At 43.4% G+C, this 21,267-nt stretch overlaps 1 protein-coding gene across 12 annotated transcripts in view; it reads right to left on the minus strand.

The window, feature by feature from the left end:
- LOC106592207 (zinc finger CW-type PWWP domain protein 1) overlaps positions 1–20,084 on the minus strand; it is a 57,561-nt gene extending 37,477 nt beyond the window's left edge. For 6 of the 12 annotated variants that reach the window (XM_045721389.1, XM_045721387.1, XM_045721382.1 and 3 more), the window contains exons 1-3: positions 19,332–20,084; positions 18,394–18,911; positions 2,882–2,963 (exon numbers count right to left, since the gene is read on the minus strand). In XM_045721389.1, coding sequence (XP_045577345.1) covers positions 2,882–2,963; positions 18,394–18,911; positions 19,332–19,347 — 616 coding nt within the window. In that variant the 5' untranslated portion in view covers positions 19,348–20,084. The remainder of the gene's footprint in view (positions 1–2,881; positions 2,964–18,393; positions 18,912–19,331) is intronic. The other 6 variants (XM_045721388.1, XM_045721390.1, XM_045721386.1 and 3 more) reach the window with 1 other exon arrangement.
- Positions 20,085–21,267: the final 1,183 nt, after the last annotated feature.

Genomic DNA, 21,267 nt, shown 5'->3' on the forward strand with positions numbered 1-21,267 from the left:
CTCTCACCCGCAGAGTAAAGAGTTAAACATCTCCTACCATCACTGCTGTGATTATTCTGAATGAGTAACATATTTTGTCTTTTCCACTGTGAAGGATAAAGTCGCTTCTTCTATGAGAAAACGATAGAGTGAAAAGACAAGTGATACAGTTGAAGTCGGAAGTTTACATCCACTTATGTTGGAGTAAATACAACTCGTTTTTCAACCACTCCACAAATGTCTTGCTAACAAACTATAGTTTTGGCAAGTCGGTTAGGACATCTACTTTGTGCATGACACAAGTAATTTTTCCAACAATTGTTTACAGACAGATTATTTCACTTTTAATTCACTGTATCACAATTCCAGTGGGTCAGAAGTTTACATACACTAAGTTGACTGTGCCTTTAAACAGCTTGGAAAATTCCAGAAAATGATGTCATGGCTTTAGAAGCTTCTGATAGGCTAATTGACATAATTTGAGTCAATTGGAGGTGTACGTGTGGATGTATTTCAAGGCCTACCTTCAAACTCAGTGCCTCTTTGCTTGACATCATGGGAAAATCAAAAGAAATCAGCCATGACCTCAGAAAACAAATTGTAGACCTCCACAAGTCTGGTTCATCCTTGGGAGCAATTTCCAAACGCCTGAAGGTACCACATTCATCTGTACAAACAATAGTACGCAAGTATAAACACCATGGGACCACGCAGCCATCATACCACTCAGGAAGGAGACGCATTCTGTCTCCTAGAGATGAACATACTTTGGTTCGAAAAGTGTAAATCAATCCCAGAACAACAGCAAAGGACCTTGTGAAGATGCTGGAGGAAACAGGTACAAAAGTATCTATATCCACAGTAAAACAAGTCCTATATCGACAAAACCTGAAAGGCCGCTCAGCAGGGAAGAAGCCACCGCTCCAAAACCGCCATAAAAAAGCCAGACTACGGTTTGCAACTGCACATGAGGACAAAGATCATAATTCTTGGAGAAATGTCCTCTGGTCTGATGAAACAAAATAGAACTGTTTGGCCATAATGACCATCGTTAGGTTTGGAGGAAAAAGGGGGAGGCTTGCAAGCCGAAGAACACCATCCCAACCGTGAAGCACGGGGGTGGCAGCATCATGTTGTGGGGGTGCTTTGCTGCAGGAGGGACTGGTGCACTTCACAAAATAGATTATGTGAATATGATGTGGATATATTGAAGCAACATCTCAAGACATCAGTCAGGAAGTTAAAGCTTGGTCGCAAATGGGTCTTCCAAATGGACAATGACCCCAAGCATACTTCCAAAGTTGTGGCAAAATGGCTTAAGGACAACAAAGTCAAGGTATTGGAGTGGCCATCACAAAGCCCTGACCTCAATCCTATAGAAAATGTGTGGGCAGAACTGAAAAAAAACGTGTACAAGCAAGGAGGCCTACAAACCTGACTCAGTTACACCAGCTCTGTCAGGAGGAATGGGCCAAAATTCACCCAACTTATTGTGGTAAGCTTGTGGAAGGCTACCCGAAACGTTTGACCCAAGTTAAACAATTTAAAGACATTGCTACTGTCACGTCCTGGCCAGTATAAGGGTTAATTGTTATTGCAGTTTGGTCAGGACGTGGCAGAGGGTATTTGTTTTATGTGGTCCGGGGTGGTGTTTTGGTAAAAGGGTGTTTGATTTAGTATTTCCGGTTTTTGGTTTATGGTCTATGTTTATGTATTTCTATGTGTAGTCTAGTAAGTGTGTTTCTATGTAGAGTTAATTGGGGTGGACTTCCAATTGAAGGCAGCTGTGTGGTGTTGCCTTTGATTGGAAGTCCTATATTAGTTGGGTGTGTTTGTCTGTGTGTTTTGTGGGAGATTGTTCTGTGTTTAGCCGTGTGCCTTGCCAGACTGTCAGTGGATCGGTCGTTCTCTTGTTTTGTTGTTTTTGTGTTCGTTTTTGATTTAATAAATGTTCAAAATGAACAAACACAGTCCTGCTGCATTTTGGTCCTCCTTCACCGACGACACCCGTGACAGCTACCAAATGCTAATTGAGTGTACGTAAACTTCTGACCCACTGGGAATGTGATGAAAGAAATAAAAGCTGAAATAAATCATTCTCTCTACTATTATTCTGACATTTCACATTCTTAAAATAAAGTGGTGATCCTAACTGACCTAAAACAAGGAATTTTTACTAGGATTAAATGTCAGGAATTGTGAAGAACTGAGTTTAAATGTATTTGGGTAAGGTGTATGTAAACTTCCGACTTCAACTGTATATACTGTCTGTAAACAATTGTTGGAAAAATTACTTGTTTCATGCACAAAGTAGATGATCTAACCGACTTGCCAAAACTATAGTTTGTTAACAAGAAATTAGTGGAGTGGTTGAAAAACGGGTTTTAATGACTCCAACCTAAGTGGATGTAAACTTCTGACTTCAACTGTACCGACTAAAAGGAAATAATGAGTGAAAGAATATAACGAGTGAGTGGCTGTGGTAGTTAGTTAGTTACCCAGAGAGTTGTTGTGGTAGTTAGTTAGTTACCCAGACAGTAGTTGTGGTAGTGGTAGTTAGTTACCCACCCAGACAGTTGTAGTGGTAGAGGTAGTTAGTTACCCAGAGAGTTGTTGTGGTAGTTAGTTACCCAGAGAGTTGTTGTGGTAGTGGTAGTTAGTTACCCACCCAGACAGTTGTTGTGGTAGTGGTAGTTAGTTACCCAGACAGTTGCTGTGGTAGTGGTAGTTAGTGACCCACCCAGACAGTGGTTGTGGTAGTGTTAGTTAGTTAGTTAGTTAGTTACCCACCCAGACAGTGGTTGTGGTAGTGTTAGTTAGTTAGTTAGTTAGTTAGTTACCCACCCAGACAGTGGTTGTGGTAGTGTTAGTTAGTTAGTTAGTTAGGTAGTTAGTTACCCACCCAGACAGTGGTCTACAGGTGTCTCCAGAGCCGTAGCACTATCAAATATATGATCACACTGACTGTCTGTTAGACGGAGCACCTGGAGGGAGGAGAGAGACAACTTTACACGTTTGGAGCACTGATTAATATGCTCCTCATCTTCATGGTAATGCTAACAAATGCTAACTTAACACAGAGTTCAACATAGGCATGCTAATGCCAACTGTTTTTAATGGGCAGAACTGTGATCAATTGTGTCCATCGTCAACTCATAGAGGAAGGAGAGAGAGTGAAGAAAAGACAGGACGGGAGGGAGAGAGAGAGAAAGGGAAGTAGAGAGAGAGAGGCCAGGAAAGAGGGAGGGCCATCAAATAATTGTTCAAAAGTTTGGGGGTCACAAGGAGTAGTAACTTTTGACTGGTACTGTATATATTTACAAAACAAAATCTATGGGGGATTGGAAATGATGCAGACAATTACATTGATGGAAGCTACAATTTATCTGCAATGTTAAAGCTGATCTACCCCCCCCCCCCCCCTCCCAAAAAGGAGGGAGGGAGGGAGGGCAAAAGGGTTGAAGAATCTTAATGAGATGTCAGACACAGTGAGATAAAAACTTTTCTCCGTCCCTCCTACCTCTACCCCTGGAGGGTGGCTCTGTTATCCTCTGAAACTAGAGCGAGCAAACATCCCCCAGGCTCTGCTACAGCGGAACAGAGAAGACATTCCCTCCCTCCTTCCCTCACTTTTTATTATCTCACTCACACTTTCTGGATCTCAGCAACCCCCAAAGACACACACATACGGTAGACTCAGCGTCGTCCAGGTTTGGCCGGGGTAGGCTGTCATTGTAAATAAGAATTTGTTCTTAACTGACTTGCCTAGTTAAATTAAAGGTTAAACAAAATAAAATAAATATTTCAAGGAGTGGGACTTTAACCTGGACGCTTATAAGAAATCCCGCTATGCCTTCAGGCGAACCATCAAACAGGCAAAGCGTAAATACAGGACTAAGATTGAATCCCACTACACCGGCTACGACACTCGTCGGATGTGGCAGGGCTTGCAAACTATTACGGACTACAAAGGGAAGCCCAGCCGTGAGCTGCCCAGTGACACAAGTCTACCAGAAGAGCTAAATGACTTCTATGTGCGCTTCGAGGCAAACAACTCTGAAGCATGCATGAGAGCACCAGCTGTTCCGGACGACTATGTGATCACGCTTATATAGTCTAACACCGTACCAAAACTGGCTGCCTATCGCACGCAAATTGATTTTGTTCCCCCCACCAAACGCAATCACGACATGCAGGTTAAAATATCAAAACAAACTCTGAACCAATTATATTAATTTGGGGACTGGTTGAAAAGCATTAAACATTTATGGAAATGTCGCTAGCTAGCTTGCTGTTGCTAGCTAATTTGTCCTGGGATATAAACGCTAAGTTCTTATTTTAACTGAAATGCACAAGGTCCTCTACTCCGACAATTAATCCACACATAAAGGGGTCAACCGAATCATTTCTAGTCATCTCTTCTTCTTTGGACTTCATATGGCGATTGGCATCTCATAGTTACCACGACAACCGACCGAACTCAGTTCATCTTTCAATCACCCAAGTGGGTATAACCAATGAGGAGACAGCACATGGGTATCTGCTTCTATAAACCAATGAGGAGATGGGAGAGGCAGGACTTACACCGTGATCAGCGTCTCAAATAGAACCGACATCTATTTTATCCCTTGGCAACACAGACGGTCGATGGCGTGCGTGAGCAGTGTGGGTACAATAATTGAATAAAATGTATGTTTAAATTTATTTTGCGACGTGAGCGGTGTGGTCAGCATGTTAGCCAATGTGAGCAACACCTTCAAACAGGTCTACGGCTTCGAGGCAAATAACACTGAAACATGCATGAGAGCACCAGCTGTACCGGAAGACTGTGTGATCACGCTCTCCGTAGCCGATGTGAATGACGACCTATTTACAAGGCCTCAGGGCCAGACAGATTACCAGGACGTGTACTCTGAGCATGCGCTGACCAACTGGCAAGTGTCTTCACTGACATTTTCAACCTCTCCCTGACTGAGTCTGTAATACCTACATGTTTCAAGCAGACCACCATAGTCCCTGTGCCCAAAAACACTAAGGTAACCTGCCTAAATGACTACCAATCCGTAGCACTCACGTCTGAAGCCATTAACTGCTTTGAAAGGCTGGTCATGGCTCACATCAACACCATCATCCCAGAAACCCTAGACCCACTCCAATTTGCATATTGCCCCAACAGATCCACAGATGATGCAATCTCTATTCCACTCCACACTGCCCTTTCCCACCTGGACAAAAGGAACACCTACGTGAGAATGCTGTTCATTGACTACAGCTCAGTGTTCAACACCATAGTGTCCACAAAGCTCATCACTAAGCTAAGGACCCTGGGACTAAACACCTCCCCCTGCAACTGGATCCTGGACTTCATGACGGGCCGCCCCCAGGTGGTAAGATTAGGTAACAACACACGCTGATCGTCAACACGGGGACCCCTCAGGGGTGCGTGCTTAGTCTCCTCCTGTACTCCCTGTTCACCCATGACTGCGTGGCCAAGCACGACTCCAACACCATCATTAAGTTTACCGACGACACAATGGTGGTAGGCCTGATCACCGACAACGATGAGACAGCCTATAGGGAGGAGGTCAGAGACCTGGAAGTGTGGTGCCAGGACAATAACCTCTAACATAACGTGATCAAGGAAAGGGGATGATCATGGACTACAGGAAAAGAAGGGCAAAGCATGCCCCCATTCTCATCGACGGGGCAGTAGTGGAGCAATTTGAGAGCTTCAAGTTCCTTGGCTTCCACATCACCAACAAACTATCATGGTTCAAACACACCAAGACAGTCGTGAAGATGGCACGACAAAACCTATTCCCCTTCAGGAGACTGAAAAGATATGGCATAGGTCCTCAGATCCTCAAAAAGATCTACAGCTGCACCATCGAGAGCATCCTGACTGGTAGCATCACCGCCTGGTATGGCAACTGCTCGACCTCCAACAACAAGGAGCTACAGAGGGTAGTGAGTACGGCCCAATACATCACTGGGGCCAAGCTTCCTGCCATACAGGACCTATATACCAGGCGGTGTCAGAGGGCCCTAAAAATGGCCAAAGACTCTAGCCATCCTAGCCCAGCCAAGTCTAGAACCAAAAGGCTTCTTAACAGCTTCTACCCCCAAGCCATAAGACTGCTGAACAGCTAATTAAATAGCTACCTGGACTATTTGTATTGACCACCCCCCCCTTTTTCAACGCTGCTGCTACTCGCAATTTATTATCGATTATCAATGCATAGTCCCTCTACCTACATGTACATATTACCTCAATTACCTCGACTAACCTGTATCCTCGCACATTGACTCTGTACCTGTACCCCCTGTACATAGCCTAAACATTGACTATGTACCGGTACCTCCTGTATATAGCCTCCACATTGACTCTGTACCGGTACCCCCTGTATATAGCCTCCACATTGACTCTGTACCGTAACACCCTGTATATAGCCTCCACATTGACTCTGTACCGGTACCCCCTGTATATAGCCTCCACATTGACTCTGTACCGGTACCCCCTGTATATAGCCTCCACATTGACTCTGTACCGGTACCCCCTGTATATAGCCTCCACATTGACTCTGTACCGGTACCCCCTGTATATAGCCTCCACATTGACTCTGTACCGGTACCCCCTGTATATAGCCTCCACATTGACTCTGTACCGGTACCCCCTGTATACAGCCTCCACATTGACTCTGTACCGGTACCCCCTGTATACAGCCTCCACATTGACTCTGTACCGGTACCCCCTGTATATAGCCTCCACATTGACTCTGTACCGGTACCCCCTGTATATAGCCTCCACATTGACTCTGTACCGGTACCCCCTGTATATAGTCTCCACATTGACTCAGTACCGGTACCCCCTGTATATAGCCTCCACATTGACTCAGTACCGGTACCCCCTGTATATAGCCTCCACATTGACTCTGTACCGGTACCCCCCCTGTATATAGCCTCCACATTGACTCAGTACCGGTACCCCCTGTATATAGCCTCCACATTGACTCTGTACCGGTACCCCCTGTATATAGCCTCCACATTGACTCTGTACCGTAACACCCTGTATATAGCCTCCACATTGACTCTGTACCGGTACCCCCTGTATATAGCCTCCACATTGACTCTGTACCGGTACCCCGTGTATATAGCCTCCACATTGACTCTGTACCGGTACCCCTTGTATATAGCCTCCACATTGACTCTGTACCGGTACCCCCTGTATATAGCCTCCACATTGACTCTGTACCGGTACCCCCTGTATATAGCCTCCACATTGACTCTGTACCGGTACCCCCTGTATATAGCCTCCACATTGACTCTGTACCGGTACCCCCTGTATATAGCCTCCACATTGACTCTGTACCGGTACCCGCTGTATATAGCCTCCACATTGACTCTGTACCGGTACCCCCTGTATATAGCCTCCACATTGACTCTGTACCGGTACCCCCTGTATATAGCCTCCACATTGACTCTGTACCGGTACCCTCTGTATATAGCCTCCACATTGACTCTGTACCGTAACACCCTGTATATAGCCTCCACATTGACTCTGTACCGGTACCCCCTGTATATAGCCTCCACATTGACTCTGTACCGGTACCCCCCTGTATATAGCCTCCACATTGACTCTGTACCGGTACCCCCTGTATATAGCCTCCACATTGACTCTGTACCGGTACCCCCTGTATATAGCCTCCACATTGACTCTGTACCGGTACCCCCCTGTATATAACCTCCACATTGACTCTGTACCGGTACCCCCTGTATATAGCCTCCACATTGACTCTGTACCGGTACCCCCTGTATATAGCCTCCACATTGACTCTGTACCGGTACCCCCTGTATATAGCCTCCACATTGACTCTGTACCGGTACCCCCTGTATATAGCCTCCACATTGACTCTGTACCGGTACCCCCTGTATATAGCCTCCACATTGACTCTGTACCGGTATCCCCTGTATATAGCCTCCACATTGACTCTGTACCGGTACCCCTGTATATAGCCTCCACATTGACTCTGTACCCCCTGTATATAGCCTCTACATTGACTCTGTACCGTAATACCCTGTATATAGCCTCCACATTGACTCTGTACCGGTACCCCCTGTATATAGCCTCCACATTGACTCTGTACCGTAATACCCTGTATATAGCCTCCACATTGACTCTGTACCGGTACCCCCTGTATATAGCCTCCACATTGACTCTGTACCGGTACCCCCTGTATATAACCTCCACATTGACTCTGTACCGGTACCCCCTGTATATAGCCTCCACATTGACTCTGTACCGGTAACCCCTGTATATAGCCTCCACATTGAATCTGTACCGTAACACCCTGTATATAGCCTCCACATTGACTCTGTACCGGTACCCCCTGTATATAGTCTCCACATTGACTCTGTACCGGTACCCCCTGTATATAGCCTCCACATTGACTCTGTACCGGTACCCCCTGTATATAGCCTCCACATTGACTCTGTACCGGTACCCCCTGTATATAGCCTCCATATTGACTCTGTACCGGTACCCCCTGTATATAGCCTCCACATTGACTCTGTACCGGTACCCCCCTGTATATAGCCTCCACATTGACTCTGTACCGGTACCCCCTGTATATAGCCTCCACATTGACTCTGTACCGGTACCCCCTGTATATAGCCTCCACATTGACTCTGTACCGTAATACCCTGTATATAGCCTCCACATTGACTCTGTACCGGTACCCCCTGTATATAGCCTCCACATTGACTCTGTACCGTAATACCCTGTATATAGCCTCCACATTGACTCTGTACCGTAATACCCTGTATATAGCCTCCACATTGACTCTGTACCGGTAACCCCTGTATATAGCGTCCACATTGAATCTGTACCGTAACACCCTGTATATAGCCTCCACATTGACTCTGTACCGGTACCCCCTGTATATAGTCTCCACATTGACTCTGTACCGGTACCCCTGTATATAGCCTCCACATTGACTCTGTACCGGTACCCCCTGTATATAGCCTCCACATTGACTCTGTACCGGTACCCCCTGTATATAGCCTCCATATTGACTCTGTACCGGTACCCCCTGTATATAGCCTCCACATTGACTCTGTACCGGTACCCCCTGTATATAGTCTCCACATTGACTCTGTACCGGTACCCCCTGTATATAGCCTCCACATTGACTCTGTACCGGTACCCCCTGTATATAGCCTCCACATTGACTCTGTACCGTAATACCCTGTATATAGCCTCCACATTGACTCTGTACCGGTACCCCCTGTATATAGCCTCCACATTGACTCTGTACCGTAATACCCTGTATATAGCCTCCACATTGACTCTGTACCGTAATACCCTGTATATAGCCTCCACATTGACTCTGTACCGGTACCCCCTGTATATAGCCTCCACATTGACTCTGTACCGGTACCCCCTGTATATAGCCTCCACATTGACTCTGTACCGGTACCCCCTGTATATAGCCTCCACATTGACTCTGTACCGGTACCCCCTGTATACAGCCTCCACATTGACTCTGTACCGGTACCCCCTGTATATAGCCTCCACATTGACTCTGTACCGTAATACCCTGTATATAGCCTCCACATTGACTCTGTACCGGTACCCCCTGTATATAGCCTCCACATTGACTCTGTACCGGTACCCCCTGTATATAGCCTCCACATTGACTCTGTACCGGTACCCCCCTGTATATAGCCTCCACATTGACTCAGTACCCGGTACCCCCTGTATATAGCCTCCACATTGACTCTGTACCGGTACCCCCTGTATATAGCCTCCACATTGACTCTGTACCGTAACACCCTGTATATAGCCTCCACATTGACTCTGTACCGGTACCCCCTGTATATAGCCTCCACATTGACTCTGTACCGGTACCCCGTGTATATAGCCTCCACATTGACTCTGTACCGGTACCCCTTGTATATAGCCTCCACATTGACTCTGTACCGGTACCCCCTGTATATAGCCTCCACATTGACTCTGTACCGGTACCCCCTGTATATAGCCTCCACATTGACTCTGTACCGGTACCCGCTGTATATAGCCTCCACATTGACTCTGTACCGGTACCCCCTGTATATAGCCTCCACATTGACTCTGTACCGGTACCCGCTGTATATAGCCTCCACATTGACTCTGTACCGGTACCCCCTGTATATAGCCTCCACATTGACTCTGTACCGGTACCCCCTGTATATAGCCTCCACATTGACTCTGTACCGGTACCCTCTGTATATAGCCTCCACATTGACTCTGTACCGTAACACCCTGTATATAGCCTCCACATTGACTCTGTACCGGTACCCCCCTGTATATAGCCTCCACATTGACTCTGTACCGGTACCCCCTGTATATAGCCTCCACATTGACTCTGTACCGGTACCCCCTGTATATAGCCTCCACATTGACTCTGTACCGGTACCCCCTGTATATAGCCTCCACATTGACTCTGTACCGGTACCCCCTGTATATAACCTCCACATTGACTCTGTACCGGTACCCCCTGTATATAGCCTCCACATTGACTCTGTACCGGTACCCCCTGTATATAGCCTCCATATTGACTCTGTACCGGTACCCCCTGTATATAGCCTCCACATTGACTCTGTACCGGTACCCCCTGTATATAGTCTCCACATTGACTCTGTACCGGTACCCCCCTGTATATAGCCTCCACATTGACTCTGTACCGGTACCCCCTGTATATAGCCTCCACATTGACTCTGTACCGTAATACCCTGTATATAGCCTCCACATTGACTCTGTACCGGTACCCCCTGTATATAGCCTCCACATTGACTCTGTACCGTAATACCCTGTATATAGCCTCCACATTGACTCTGTACCGTAATACCCTGTATATAGCCTCCACATTGACTCTGTACCGGTACCCCCTGTATATCGCCTCCACATTGACTCTGTACCGGTACCCCCTGTATATAGCCTCCACATTGACTCTGTACCGGTACCCCCTGTATATAGCCTCCACATTGACTCTGTACCGGTACCCCCTGTATACAGCCTCCACATTGACTCTGTACCGGTACCCCCTGTATATAGCCTCCACATTGACTCTGTACCGTAATACCCTGTATATAGCCTCCACATTGACTCTGTACCGGTACCCCCTGTATATAGCCTCCACATTGACTCTGTACCGGTACCCCCTGTATATAGCCTCCACATTGACTCTGTACCGGTACCCCCTGTATATAGCCTCCACATTGACTCTGTACCGGTACCCCCTGTATATAGCCTCCACATTGACTCTGTACCGGTACCCCCCTGTATATAGCCTCCACATTGACTCTGTACCGGTACCCCCTGTATATAGCCTCCACATTGACTCTGTTTACAGCCTCGTTATTGTTGCTCTTTTATTTTTTTCTTTCGTTTATTTTGTAAATATTTTTCTTAAAACGGCATTGTTGGTTAATGGCTCGTAAATGTAAGTAAGAATTTCACTGTAAGGTCTACACCTGTTGTATTCAGCATTTCACTGTGAGGTCTACTACACCTGTTGTATTCAGCGTTTCACTGTAAGGTCTACTACACCTGTTGTATTCAGCATTTCACTGTAAGGTCTACTACACCTGTTGTATTCAGCATTTCACTGTAAGGTCTACTACACCTGTTGTATTCAGCATTTCACTGTGAGGTCTACTACACCTGTTGTATTCAGCGTTTCACTGTAAGGTCTACTACACCTGTTGTATTCAGCATTTCACTGTGAGGTCTACTACACCTGTTGTATTCAGCATTTCACTGTGAGGTCTACTACACCTGTTGTATTCAGCATTTCACTGTAAGGTCTACTACACCTGTTGTATTCAGCATTTCACTGTGAGGTCTACTACACCTGTTGTATTCAGCATTTCACTGTAAGGTCTACTACACCTGTTGTATTCAGCATTTCACTGTAAGATCTACACCTGTTGTATTCAGCATTTCACTGTAAGGTCTACACCTGTTGTATGCGGCGCATGTGACAAAGGCAATTTGATTTGATCTCTGCACCCCCCACCCCCACCCCCTCTCTTCAGTCATCTCTGCACCCCCCCCCCACACCCCCTCTCTTCAGTCATCTCTACACCCCCACCCCTCTCTTCAGTCATCTCTACACCCCCACAACCCTAATAATCTGTAAACATTACACCTATGTAATGTCACAATTTTTTTTTACATTTTACAAAATTCCAGCCTCCAAACAGTGGTGACTGGAAAGAGACACCTGTTACACAAAACACCACCGAGTGTAATGACATTAAGCCAGAATTTATGTCCAGTGCTGTCTGCACTGTGTTCTCGTTGAACCACATGGCATTTTGGAGCGTAGGCTATACCACCTGTTTTCTAGTCTATTAAGTCATTCGTCATGCCTCTGACATGCTGTAATGATAAATAATGGTGTAATACTCTAGCCTTTTCATTTTGCTTTCATTATTGTGATAGGCTGATGTTTTACCGGTACGGCATAACCCCACTGTTTACTTGGAACATACCATGTTTATATACACCTGCATTTGCTAACACATCCCCCTGGCTTACATCAAAACTACACTATAGCATTGTCATACTTACTACTGGCTAATTAAGGCCTACTAACTGTATTACTACTGGCTAATTAAGGCCTACTAACTGTATTACTACTGGCTAATTAAGGCCTACTAACTGTATTACTACTGGCTAATTAAGGCCTACTAACTGTATTACTACTGGCTAATTAAGGCCTACTAACTGTATTACTACTGGCTAATTAAGGCCTATTAACTGTATGACTACTGGCTAATTAAGGCCTACTAACTGTATTACTACTGGCTAATTAAGGCCTACTAACTGTATTACTACTGGCTAATTAAGGCCTACTAACTGTATTACTACTGGCTAATTAAGGCCTACTAACTGTATTACTACTGGCTAATTAAGGCCTATTAACTGTATGACTACTGGCTAATTAAGGCCTACTAACTGTATTACTACTGGCTAATTAAGGCCTACTAACTGTATTACTACTGGCTAATTAAGGCCTACTAACTGTATTACTACTGGCTAATTAAGGCCTACTAACTGTATTACTACTGGCTAATTAAGGCCTACTAACTGTATTACTACTGGCTAATTAAGGCCTACTAACTGTATTACTACTGGCTAATTAAGGCCTACTAACTGTATTACTACTGGCTAATTAAGGCCTACTAACTGTATTACTACTGGCTAATTAAGGCCTACTAACTGTATGACTACTGGCTACTTAAGGCCTACTAACTGTATTACTACTGGCTAATTAAGGCCTACTAACTGTATGACTACTGGTTAAGTAAGGCCTACTAACTGTATTACTACTGGCTAATTAAGGCCTATTAACTGTATGACTACTGGCTAATTAAGGCCTACTAACTGTATTACTACTGGCTAATTAAGGCCTACTAACTGTATTACTACTGGCTAATTAAGGCCTACTAACTGTATTACTACTGGCTAAGTACGGCCTACTAACTGTATGACTACTGGCTACTTAAGGCCTACTAACTGTATTACTACTGGCTAATTAAGGCCTATTAACTGTATGACTACTGGCTAATTAAGGCCTACTAACTGTATTACTACTGGCTAATTAAGGCCTACTAACTGTATTACTACTGGCTAATTAAGGCCTACTAACTGTATTACTACTGGCTAAGTACGGCCTACTAACTGTATGACTACTGGCTACTTAAGGCCTACTAACTGTATTACTACTGGCTAATTAAGGCCTACTAACTGTATTACTACTGGCTAATTAAGGCCTACTAACTGTATGACTACTGGTTAAGTAAGGCCTACTAACTGTATTACTACTGGCTAATTAAGGCCTATTAACTGTATGACTACTGGCTAATTAAGGCCTACTAACTGTATTACTACTGGCTAATTAAGGCCTACTAACTGTATTACTACTGGTTAAGTAAGGCCTACCAACTGTATTAGTACTGGCTAATTCAGGCCTATTAACTGTATTACTACTGGCTCAGTAAGGCGAACTAACTATTACTACTGGCTAATTAAGGCCTACTAACTGTATGACTACTGGCTAATTAAGGCCTACTAACTGTATGACTACTGGTTAAGTAAGGCCTATTAACTGTATTACTACTGGCTAATTAAGGCCTACTAACTGTATTAATACATTGCTAATTAAGGCCTACTAACTGTATGACTACTGGCTAATTAAGGCCTACTAACTGTATTACTACTGGCTAATTAATTAAGGCCTACTAACTGTATTACTACTGGCTAATTAAGGCCTACTAACTGTATTACTACTGGCTAATTAAGGCCTACTAACTGTATTACTACTGGCTAATTAATTAAGGCCTACTAGCTGTATTACTACTGGCTAATTAAGGCCTACTAACTGTATTACTACTGGCTAATTAAGGCCTACTAACTGTATTAATACTGGCTAATTAAGGTCCTACTAACTGTATTACTACTGGCTAATTAAGGCCTACTAACTGAATGACTACTGGCTAATTAAGGCCTACTAACTGTATTAATACTGGCTAATTAAGGCCTACTAACTGTATTACTACTGGCTAATTAAGGCCTACTAACTGTATTACTACTGGCTAATTAAGGCCTACTAACTGTATGACTACTGGCTAATTAAGGCCTACTAACTGTATTAATACTGGCTAATTAAGGACTATTAACTGTATTACTACTGGCTAATTAAGGCCTACTAACTGTATCCCACTGGCTCAGTAAGGCGAACTAACTGTATGACTACTGGTTAAGTAAGGCCTACTAACTGTATTAATACTGGCTAATGAAGGCCTACTAGCTGTATTACTACTGGCTAATTAAGGCCTACTAACTGTATTAATACTGGCTAATTAAGGCCTACTACTGGCTAATTAAGGCCTACTAACTGTATGACTACTGGTTAAGTAAGGCCTATTAACTGTATTACTACTGGCTAATTAAGGCCTACTAACTGTATTAATACATTGCTAATTAAGGCCTACTAACTGTATGACTACTGGCTAATTAAGGCCTACTAACTGTATGACCACTGGCTAAGTAAGGCCTACTAACTGTATTACTACTGGCTAATTAATTAAGGCCTACTATCTGTATTACTACTGGCTAATTAAGGCCTACTAACTGTATTACTACTGGCTAATTAAGGCCTACTAACCGTATTAATACTGGCTAATTAAGGCCTACTAACTGTATTACTACTGGCTAATTAAGGCCTACTAACTGTATGACTACTGGCTAATTAAGGCCTACTAACTGTATTACTACTGGCTAATTAAGGCCTACTAACTGTATGACTACTGGCTAATTAAGGCCTACTAACTGTATTAATACTGGCTAATTAAGGCCTACTAAGTGTATTAATACTGGCTAATTAAGGACTATTAACTGTATTACTACTGGCTAATTAAGGCCTACTAACTGTATCCCACTGGCTCAGTAAGGTGAACTAACTGTATGACTACTGGTTAAGTAAGGCCTACTAACTGTATTAATACTGGCTAATGAAGGCCTACTAGCTGTATTACTACTGGCTAATTAAGGCCTACTAACTGTATTAATACTGGCTAATTAAGGCCTACTAACTGTATGACTACTGGCTAATTAAGGCCTACTAACTGTATGACTGCTGGCTAAGTAAGGACTATTAACTGTATTACTACTGGCTAATTAAGGCCTACTAACTGTATTAATACTTGCTAATTAAGGCCTACTAACTGTATTACTACTGGCTAATTAAGGCCTACTAACTGTATTAATACTTGCTAATTAAGGCCTACTAACTGTATTACTACTGGCTAATTAAGGCCTACTAACCGTATTACTACTGGCTAATTAAGGCCTACTAACTGTATTACTACTGGCTAATTAAGGCCTACTAACTGTATTAATACTTGCTAATTAAGGCCTACTAACTGTATTAATACTGGCTAATTAAGGCCTACTAACTGTATTAATACTGGCTAATTAAGGCCTACTAACTGTATTACTACTGGCTAATTAAGGCCTACTAACTGTATGACTACTGGCTAATTAAGGCCTACTAACTGTATGACTACTGGCTAATTAAGGCCTACTAACTGTATTACTACTGGCTAATTAAGGCCTACTAACTGTATTAATACTGGCTAATTAAGGCCTACTAACTGTATTAATACTGGCTAATTAAGGCCTACTAACTGTATTACTACTGGCTAATTAAGGCCTACTAACTGTATGACTACTGGCTAATTAAGGCCTACTAACTGTATTACTACTGGCTAATTAAGGCCTACTAACTGTATTACTACTGGCTAATTAAGGCCTACTAACTGTATGACTACTGGCTAATTAAGGCCTACTAACTGAATGACTACTGGCTAATTAAGGCCTACTAACTGTATTAGTACTGGCTAAGTAAGGACTATTAACTGTATTACTACTGGCTAATTAAGGCCTACTAACTGTATCCCACTGGCTCAGTAAGGTGAACTAACTGTATGACTACTGGCTAATTAAGGACTATTAACTGTATTACTACTGGCTAATTAAGGCCTATTAACTGTATGACTACTGGCTAATTAAGGCCTACTAACTGTATGACTACTGGCTAAGTAAGGTCTACTAACTGTATTACTACTGGCTAATTAAGGCCTACTAACTGTATTAATACTTGCTAATTAAGGCCTACTAACTGTATTACTACTGGCTAATTAAGGCCTACTAACTGTATTAATACTTGCTAATTAAGGCCTACTAACTGTATTACTACTGGCTAATTAAGGCCTACTAACTGTATTACTACTGGCTAATTAAGGCCTACTAACTGTATTAATACTTGCTAATTAAGGCCTACTAACTGTATTACTACTGGCTAATTAAGGCCTACTAACCGTATTACTACTGGCTAATTAAGGCCTATTAACTGTATTACTACTGGCTAATTAAGGCCTACTAACTGTATTACTACTGGCTAATTAAGGCCTACTAACTGTATTAATACTTGCTAATTAAGGCCTACTAACTGTATTAATACTGGCTAATTAAGGCCTACTAACTGTATTAATACTGGCTAATTAAGGCCTACTAACTGTATTACTACTGGCTAATTAAGGCCTACTAACTGTATTACTACTGGCTAATTAAGGCCTACTAACTGTATTACTACTGGCTAATTAAGGCCTACTAACTGTATTACTACTGGCTAATTAAGGCCTACTAACTGTATTAATACTGGCTAATTAAGGCCTACTAACTGTATGACTACTGGCTAATTAAGGCCTACTAACTGTATTACTACTGGCTAATTAAGGCCTACTAACTGTATGACTACTGGCTAATTAAGGCCTACTAACTGTATTAATACTGGCTAATTAAGGCCTACTAACTGTATGACTACTGGCTAATTAAGGCCTACTAACTGTATTACTACAGGCTAAGTAAGGCCTACTAACTGTATTACTACTGGCTAATTAAGGCCTACTAACTGTATGACTACTGGCTAATTAAGGCCTACTAACTGTATTAGTACTGGCTAAGTAAGGCCTACTAACTGTATTACTACTGGCTAAGTAAGGCCTACTAACTGTATTACTACTGGCTAAGTAAGGCCTACTAACTGTATTACTACTGGCAAATTAAGGCCTACTAACTGTATGACTACTGGCTAATTAAGGCCTACTAACTGTATTACTACTGGCTAATTAAGGCTTACTAACTGTATGACTACTGGCTAATTAAGGCCTACTAACTGTATTACTACTGGCTAATTAAGGCCTACTAACTGTATTAATACTGGCTAATTAAGATCTACTAACTGTATTAATACTGGCTAATTAAGATCTACTAACTGTATTAATACTGGCTAATTAAGGCCTACTAACTGTATTACTACTGGCTAATTAAGGCCTACTAACTGTATTAATACTTGCTAATTAAGGCCTACTAACTGTATGACTACTGGCTAATTAAGGCCTACTAACTGTATGACTACTGGCTAATTAAGGCCTACTAACTGTATGACTACTGGCTAATTAAGGCCTACTAACTGTATTACTACTGGCTAATTAAGGCCTACTAACTGTATGACTACTGGCTAATTAAGGCCTACTAACTGTATTAATACTGGCTAATTAAGGCCTACTAACTGTATTAATACTGGCTAATTAAGGCCTACTAACTGTATTAGTACTGGCTAATTAAGGCCTACTAACTGTATGACTACTGGCTAATTAAGGCCTACTAACTGTATTAATACTGGCTAATTAAGGCCTACTAACTGTATTAGTACTGGCTAATTAAGGCCTACTAACTGTATTACTACTGGCTCAGTAAGGAACACTAACTGTATTCCTATCACAATAAATATGATTTACTCCTACCTTCGTATTGCTCTCTGTCTCATCCCTCTGTCTCTTCTTTTTCGTCTCTTTCCTTTCCTTTCTGACCTTCTCATTCTCTTTCTTCTTTTTCACATTCATTCTCTCCTTCCCTTGATCTGTTTCCTTACTGGATTGGTCTTCCTCCTTATTTTTCTGTTTTTTATTCTCCTTCACTCCCTCTCCTCCTCCTCTCTCTCCCTCTTCACCTTCCTGTTGTTGGGGTAACCCTTCAACGGCAGCCCTCGCTTTTTCTGTATCTGCCATCTTCTTCTTACCTTCTTTCTTCATCCGTTCTCCTCTTTTCTTCTCTAACTCAGAGGCCTTAGCCTTGCTCTCTACTCCTCTCTCTCCTTCACATGATTCTCCTGTCTTCTTTCCTACATCAATGTTTCTCTCCTTATTTCCACCCCCCTCTTCTTTCCACTTATTCTCACTCTTTTTCACCTCTCCTTTCTCTCCATGCCCTGGCTTCTTCTCACGGGGCACCAGCGGGGCAAACTTCGCCTTCTCTTTCTGACCTGTGTAATGTTATCAAAGACATGTCGTGATGCAGTCTGTCAACATGTCGACAAATCCAAAGCTAGCCAAGTTAGCAATGTAGTTAGATATGTAATTAACTGCTAGCAAATTAGCTAGCTAGTTACATAAAGTTAGCAACAATCCTCGACTAACTTAGCTAGCTAACGGAAAGTTACCTAGCCAAAGGACTAACGACGTTAACGTAGCTAAACTGAAAGCTATCTATTTAGCAAGCTGGCTCACGTCAACTTGCTAACTTTCTAACGTTAACTAGCAAGCAAACTAGATGCCGAATGTAGCTAATAGTTAGCTAACGGCTTCTAGCTAGCTGGCTATCTATCGTTACACTGACCAGCTAACAGTGTCGGCTCGTTTTCTAGCTAGCTTACTTTGCTACTTAGCTAACGTTTGCTATTTACCCGCAACTGTTTCCATTTTCCTTAAGTGGGAGATATCTTTGGTGTAGTTCGCCTTTCCAGTTGAACACTGGTATATATATATATATACCGTATATATACCGTATTCTATATATATATATATATATATCGTATTTTACCGACGTAGCGGTTAATTGTTGTATTACGAAAGTCGTAGTGTGAGGCGATTTTGTGTAGACAGCTAGCATAGCAACTGTTGTCTGGTCTCGCGATGGTTTTACCGCCACTTCTGTGAGCGTTCTGATTGGCCAGTTCCGTGGGCGACGCTCACTCTGTGGAAGTTGCTATGCTTTGTAGTTTAGCCAGTTCCGTGGGCGGTGCCCACTCTGTGGACGTTGCTATGCTTTGTAGTTTAGCCAGTTCCGTGGGCGGTTGCCCACTCTGTGGACGTTGCTGTGCTTTGTAGTTTAGCCAGTTCCGTGGGCGGTTGCCCACTCTGTGGACGTTGCTATGCTTTGTAGTTTAGCCAGTTCCGTGGGCGGTTGCCCACTCTGTGGACGTTGCTGTGCTTTGTAGTTTAGCCAGTTCCGTGGGCGGTGCCCACTCTGTGGACGTTGCTATGCTTTGTAGTTTAGCCAGTTCCGTGGGCGGTTGCCCACTCTGTGGACGTTGCTGTGCTTTGTAGTTTACCTCGTTTCATGTGGGATTATGGTGACTGGATGGGTTCAGTAAAGAACTACGTTTTTTCCGAGTTAGGCAACTTTTCAACCCGTTGTGTGCAAAACGTTCACTGTTTTGTCGTGTGTCCCTGACAGGTATTGAAGAACTACATTACCCATAAGCCTTGTTCCTTACACATGGGCAAGACGAGTGGGGGAGTGGTGGGGTGGGGGATAATAAAAGACACATCTTTGTTGTCTCTATCGTTACCAAATATGCTCTCTTTCATACTATTGACTGGTTTAACTGGTGGGGGTATTTATAAACCATCTGCAGTAAAATACAGCGTTCGCTATCTGCCTTCTTGTTGACATGGACTGGGGTGTCCGTTTCAGATCCCTGTTCTGTCGCTAAAAACAACTTCTTCGACACGCACAGACCGAACTAACACGGATCTGAACGGTTCAGTCGGTGACTGTATCAAATATAGCGTCGATTAACATCATTTAAACGTTTATTGGTAGTAAATGACACGCCAAAAAAATCGATGAGTTGACAATTCTGACAGGCAGAGGCGGGGATACCTCTCCTCCGGAGGCGGGACATAATCATATTTCCACGGCGATGCTCAGATTCCATTGGTCACGTTGAGGAGGTCGGGCCCCAGAGAGAACAGCTATTGGTCGGATGGTATGTCGCTCATGGCTGTGTGTGTTTGCAGGGGCATATAAAGAGCGTGAAACTCAGCGATAAATAGCTAAGCTCAAGCAGTTGCAGAAACGTTTCCAGAGTTTAGACGGCGAAAGAAAGAGAGAAAAAAGAAAGAAAGAGAGAACTCAGTAGCTTACATACATACATACACAAAAAGATAACTGATCAGACAGGACGAAAAAAATGTAATGGTCTGACGCAAACGATTTTTTGTTTTTTGTTTTTCCTCCTTCGGAAGGGGTCTTTCATGTAGGTGTTATGATTTTGATGTGATTGTGTACTTTAGTAGGAAGTGCATGAGGTCAGGTTTACTCGCAGCAGGAGAACGTTAGGAAAAAACCTCTCGCTAAGTCAGTTGATGGGTGTATTTTTGATTTTTTTTTTAAAGCGTTCAGTGTCTGGGGGGGAGGGAGCCGCGGTGGAGAGAGAAGGCGGGGAGAGAGAGAGCAGCTTCGGTCGGGGAAGGCTGTGTGTGTGTGTGTGTGTGTGTGTGAAGGGGAGGGGGCTGGCCGTTCCGCTGTCACTCATTGTGCGTGGCTGCGCGGTTTTCCACGCAGCTCTCTTCTGCTGAATTATTCAGCGAGAATTGAGTGACGACTGAATCCGA

This window comes from Salmo salar, chromosome ssa07 (assembly GCF_905237065.1).
Source record: "Salmo salar chromosome ssa07, Ssal_v3.1, whole genome shotgun sequence".
Classification (NCBI taxonomy): Eukaryota; Metazoa; Chordata; class Actinopteri; order Salmoniformes; family Salmonidae; genus Salmo; species Salmo salar.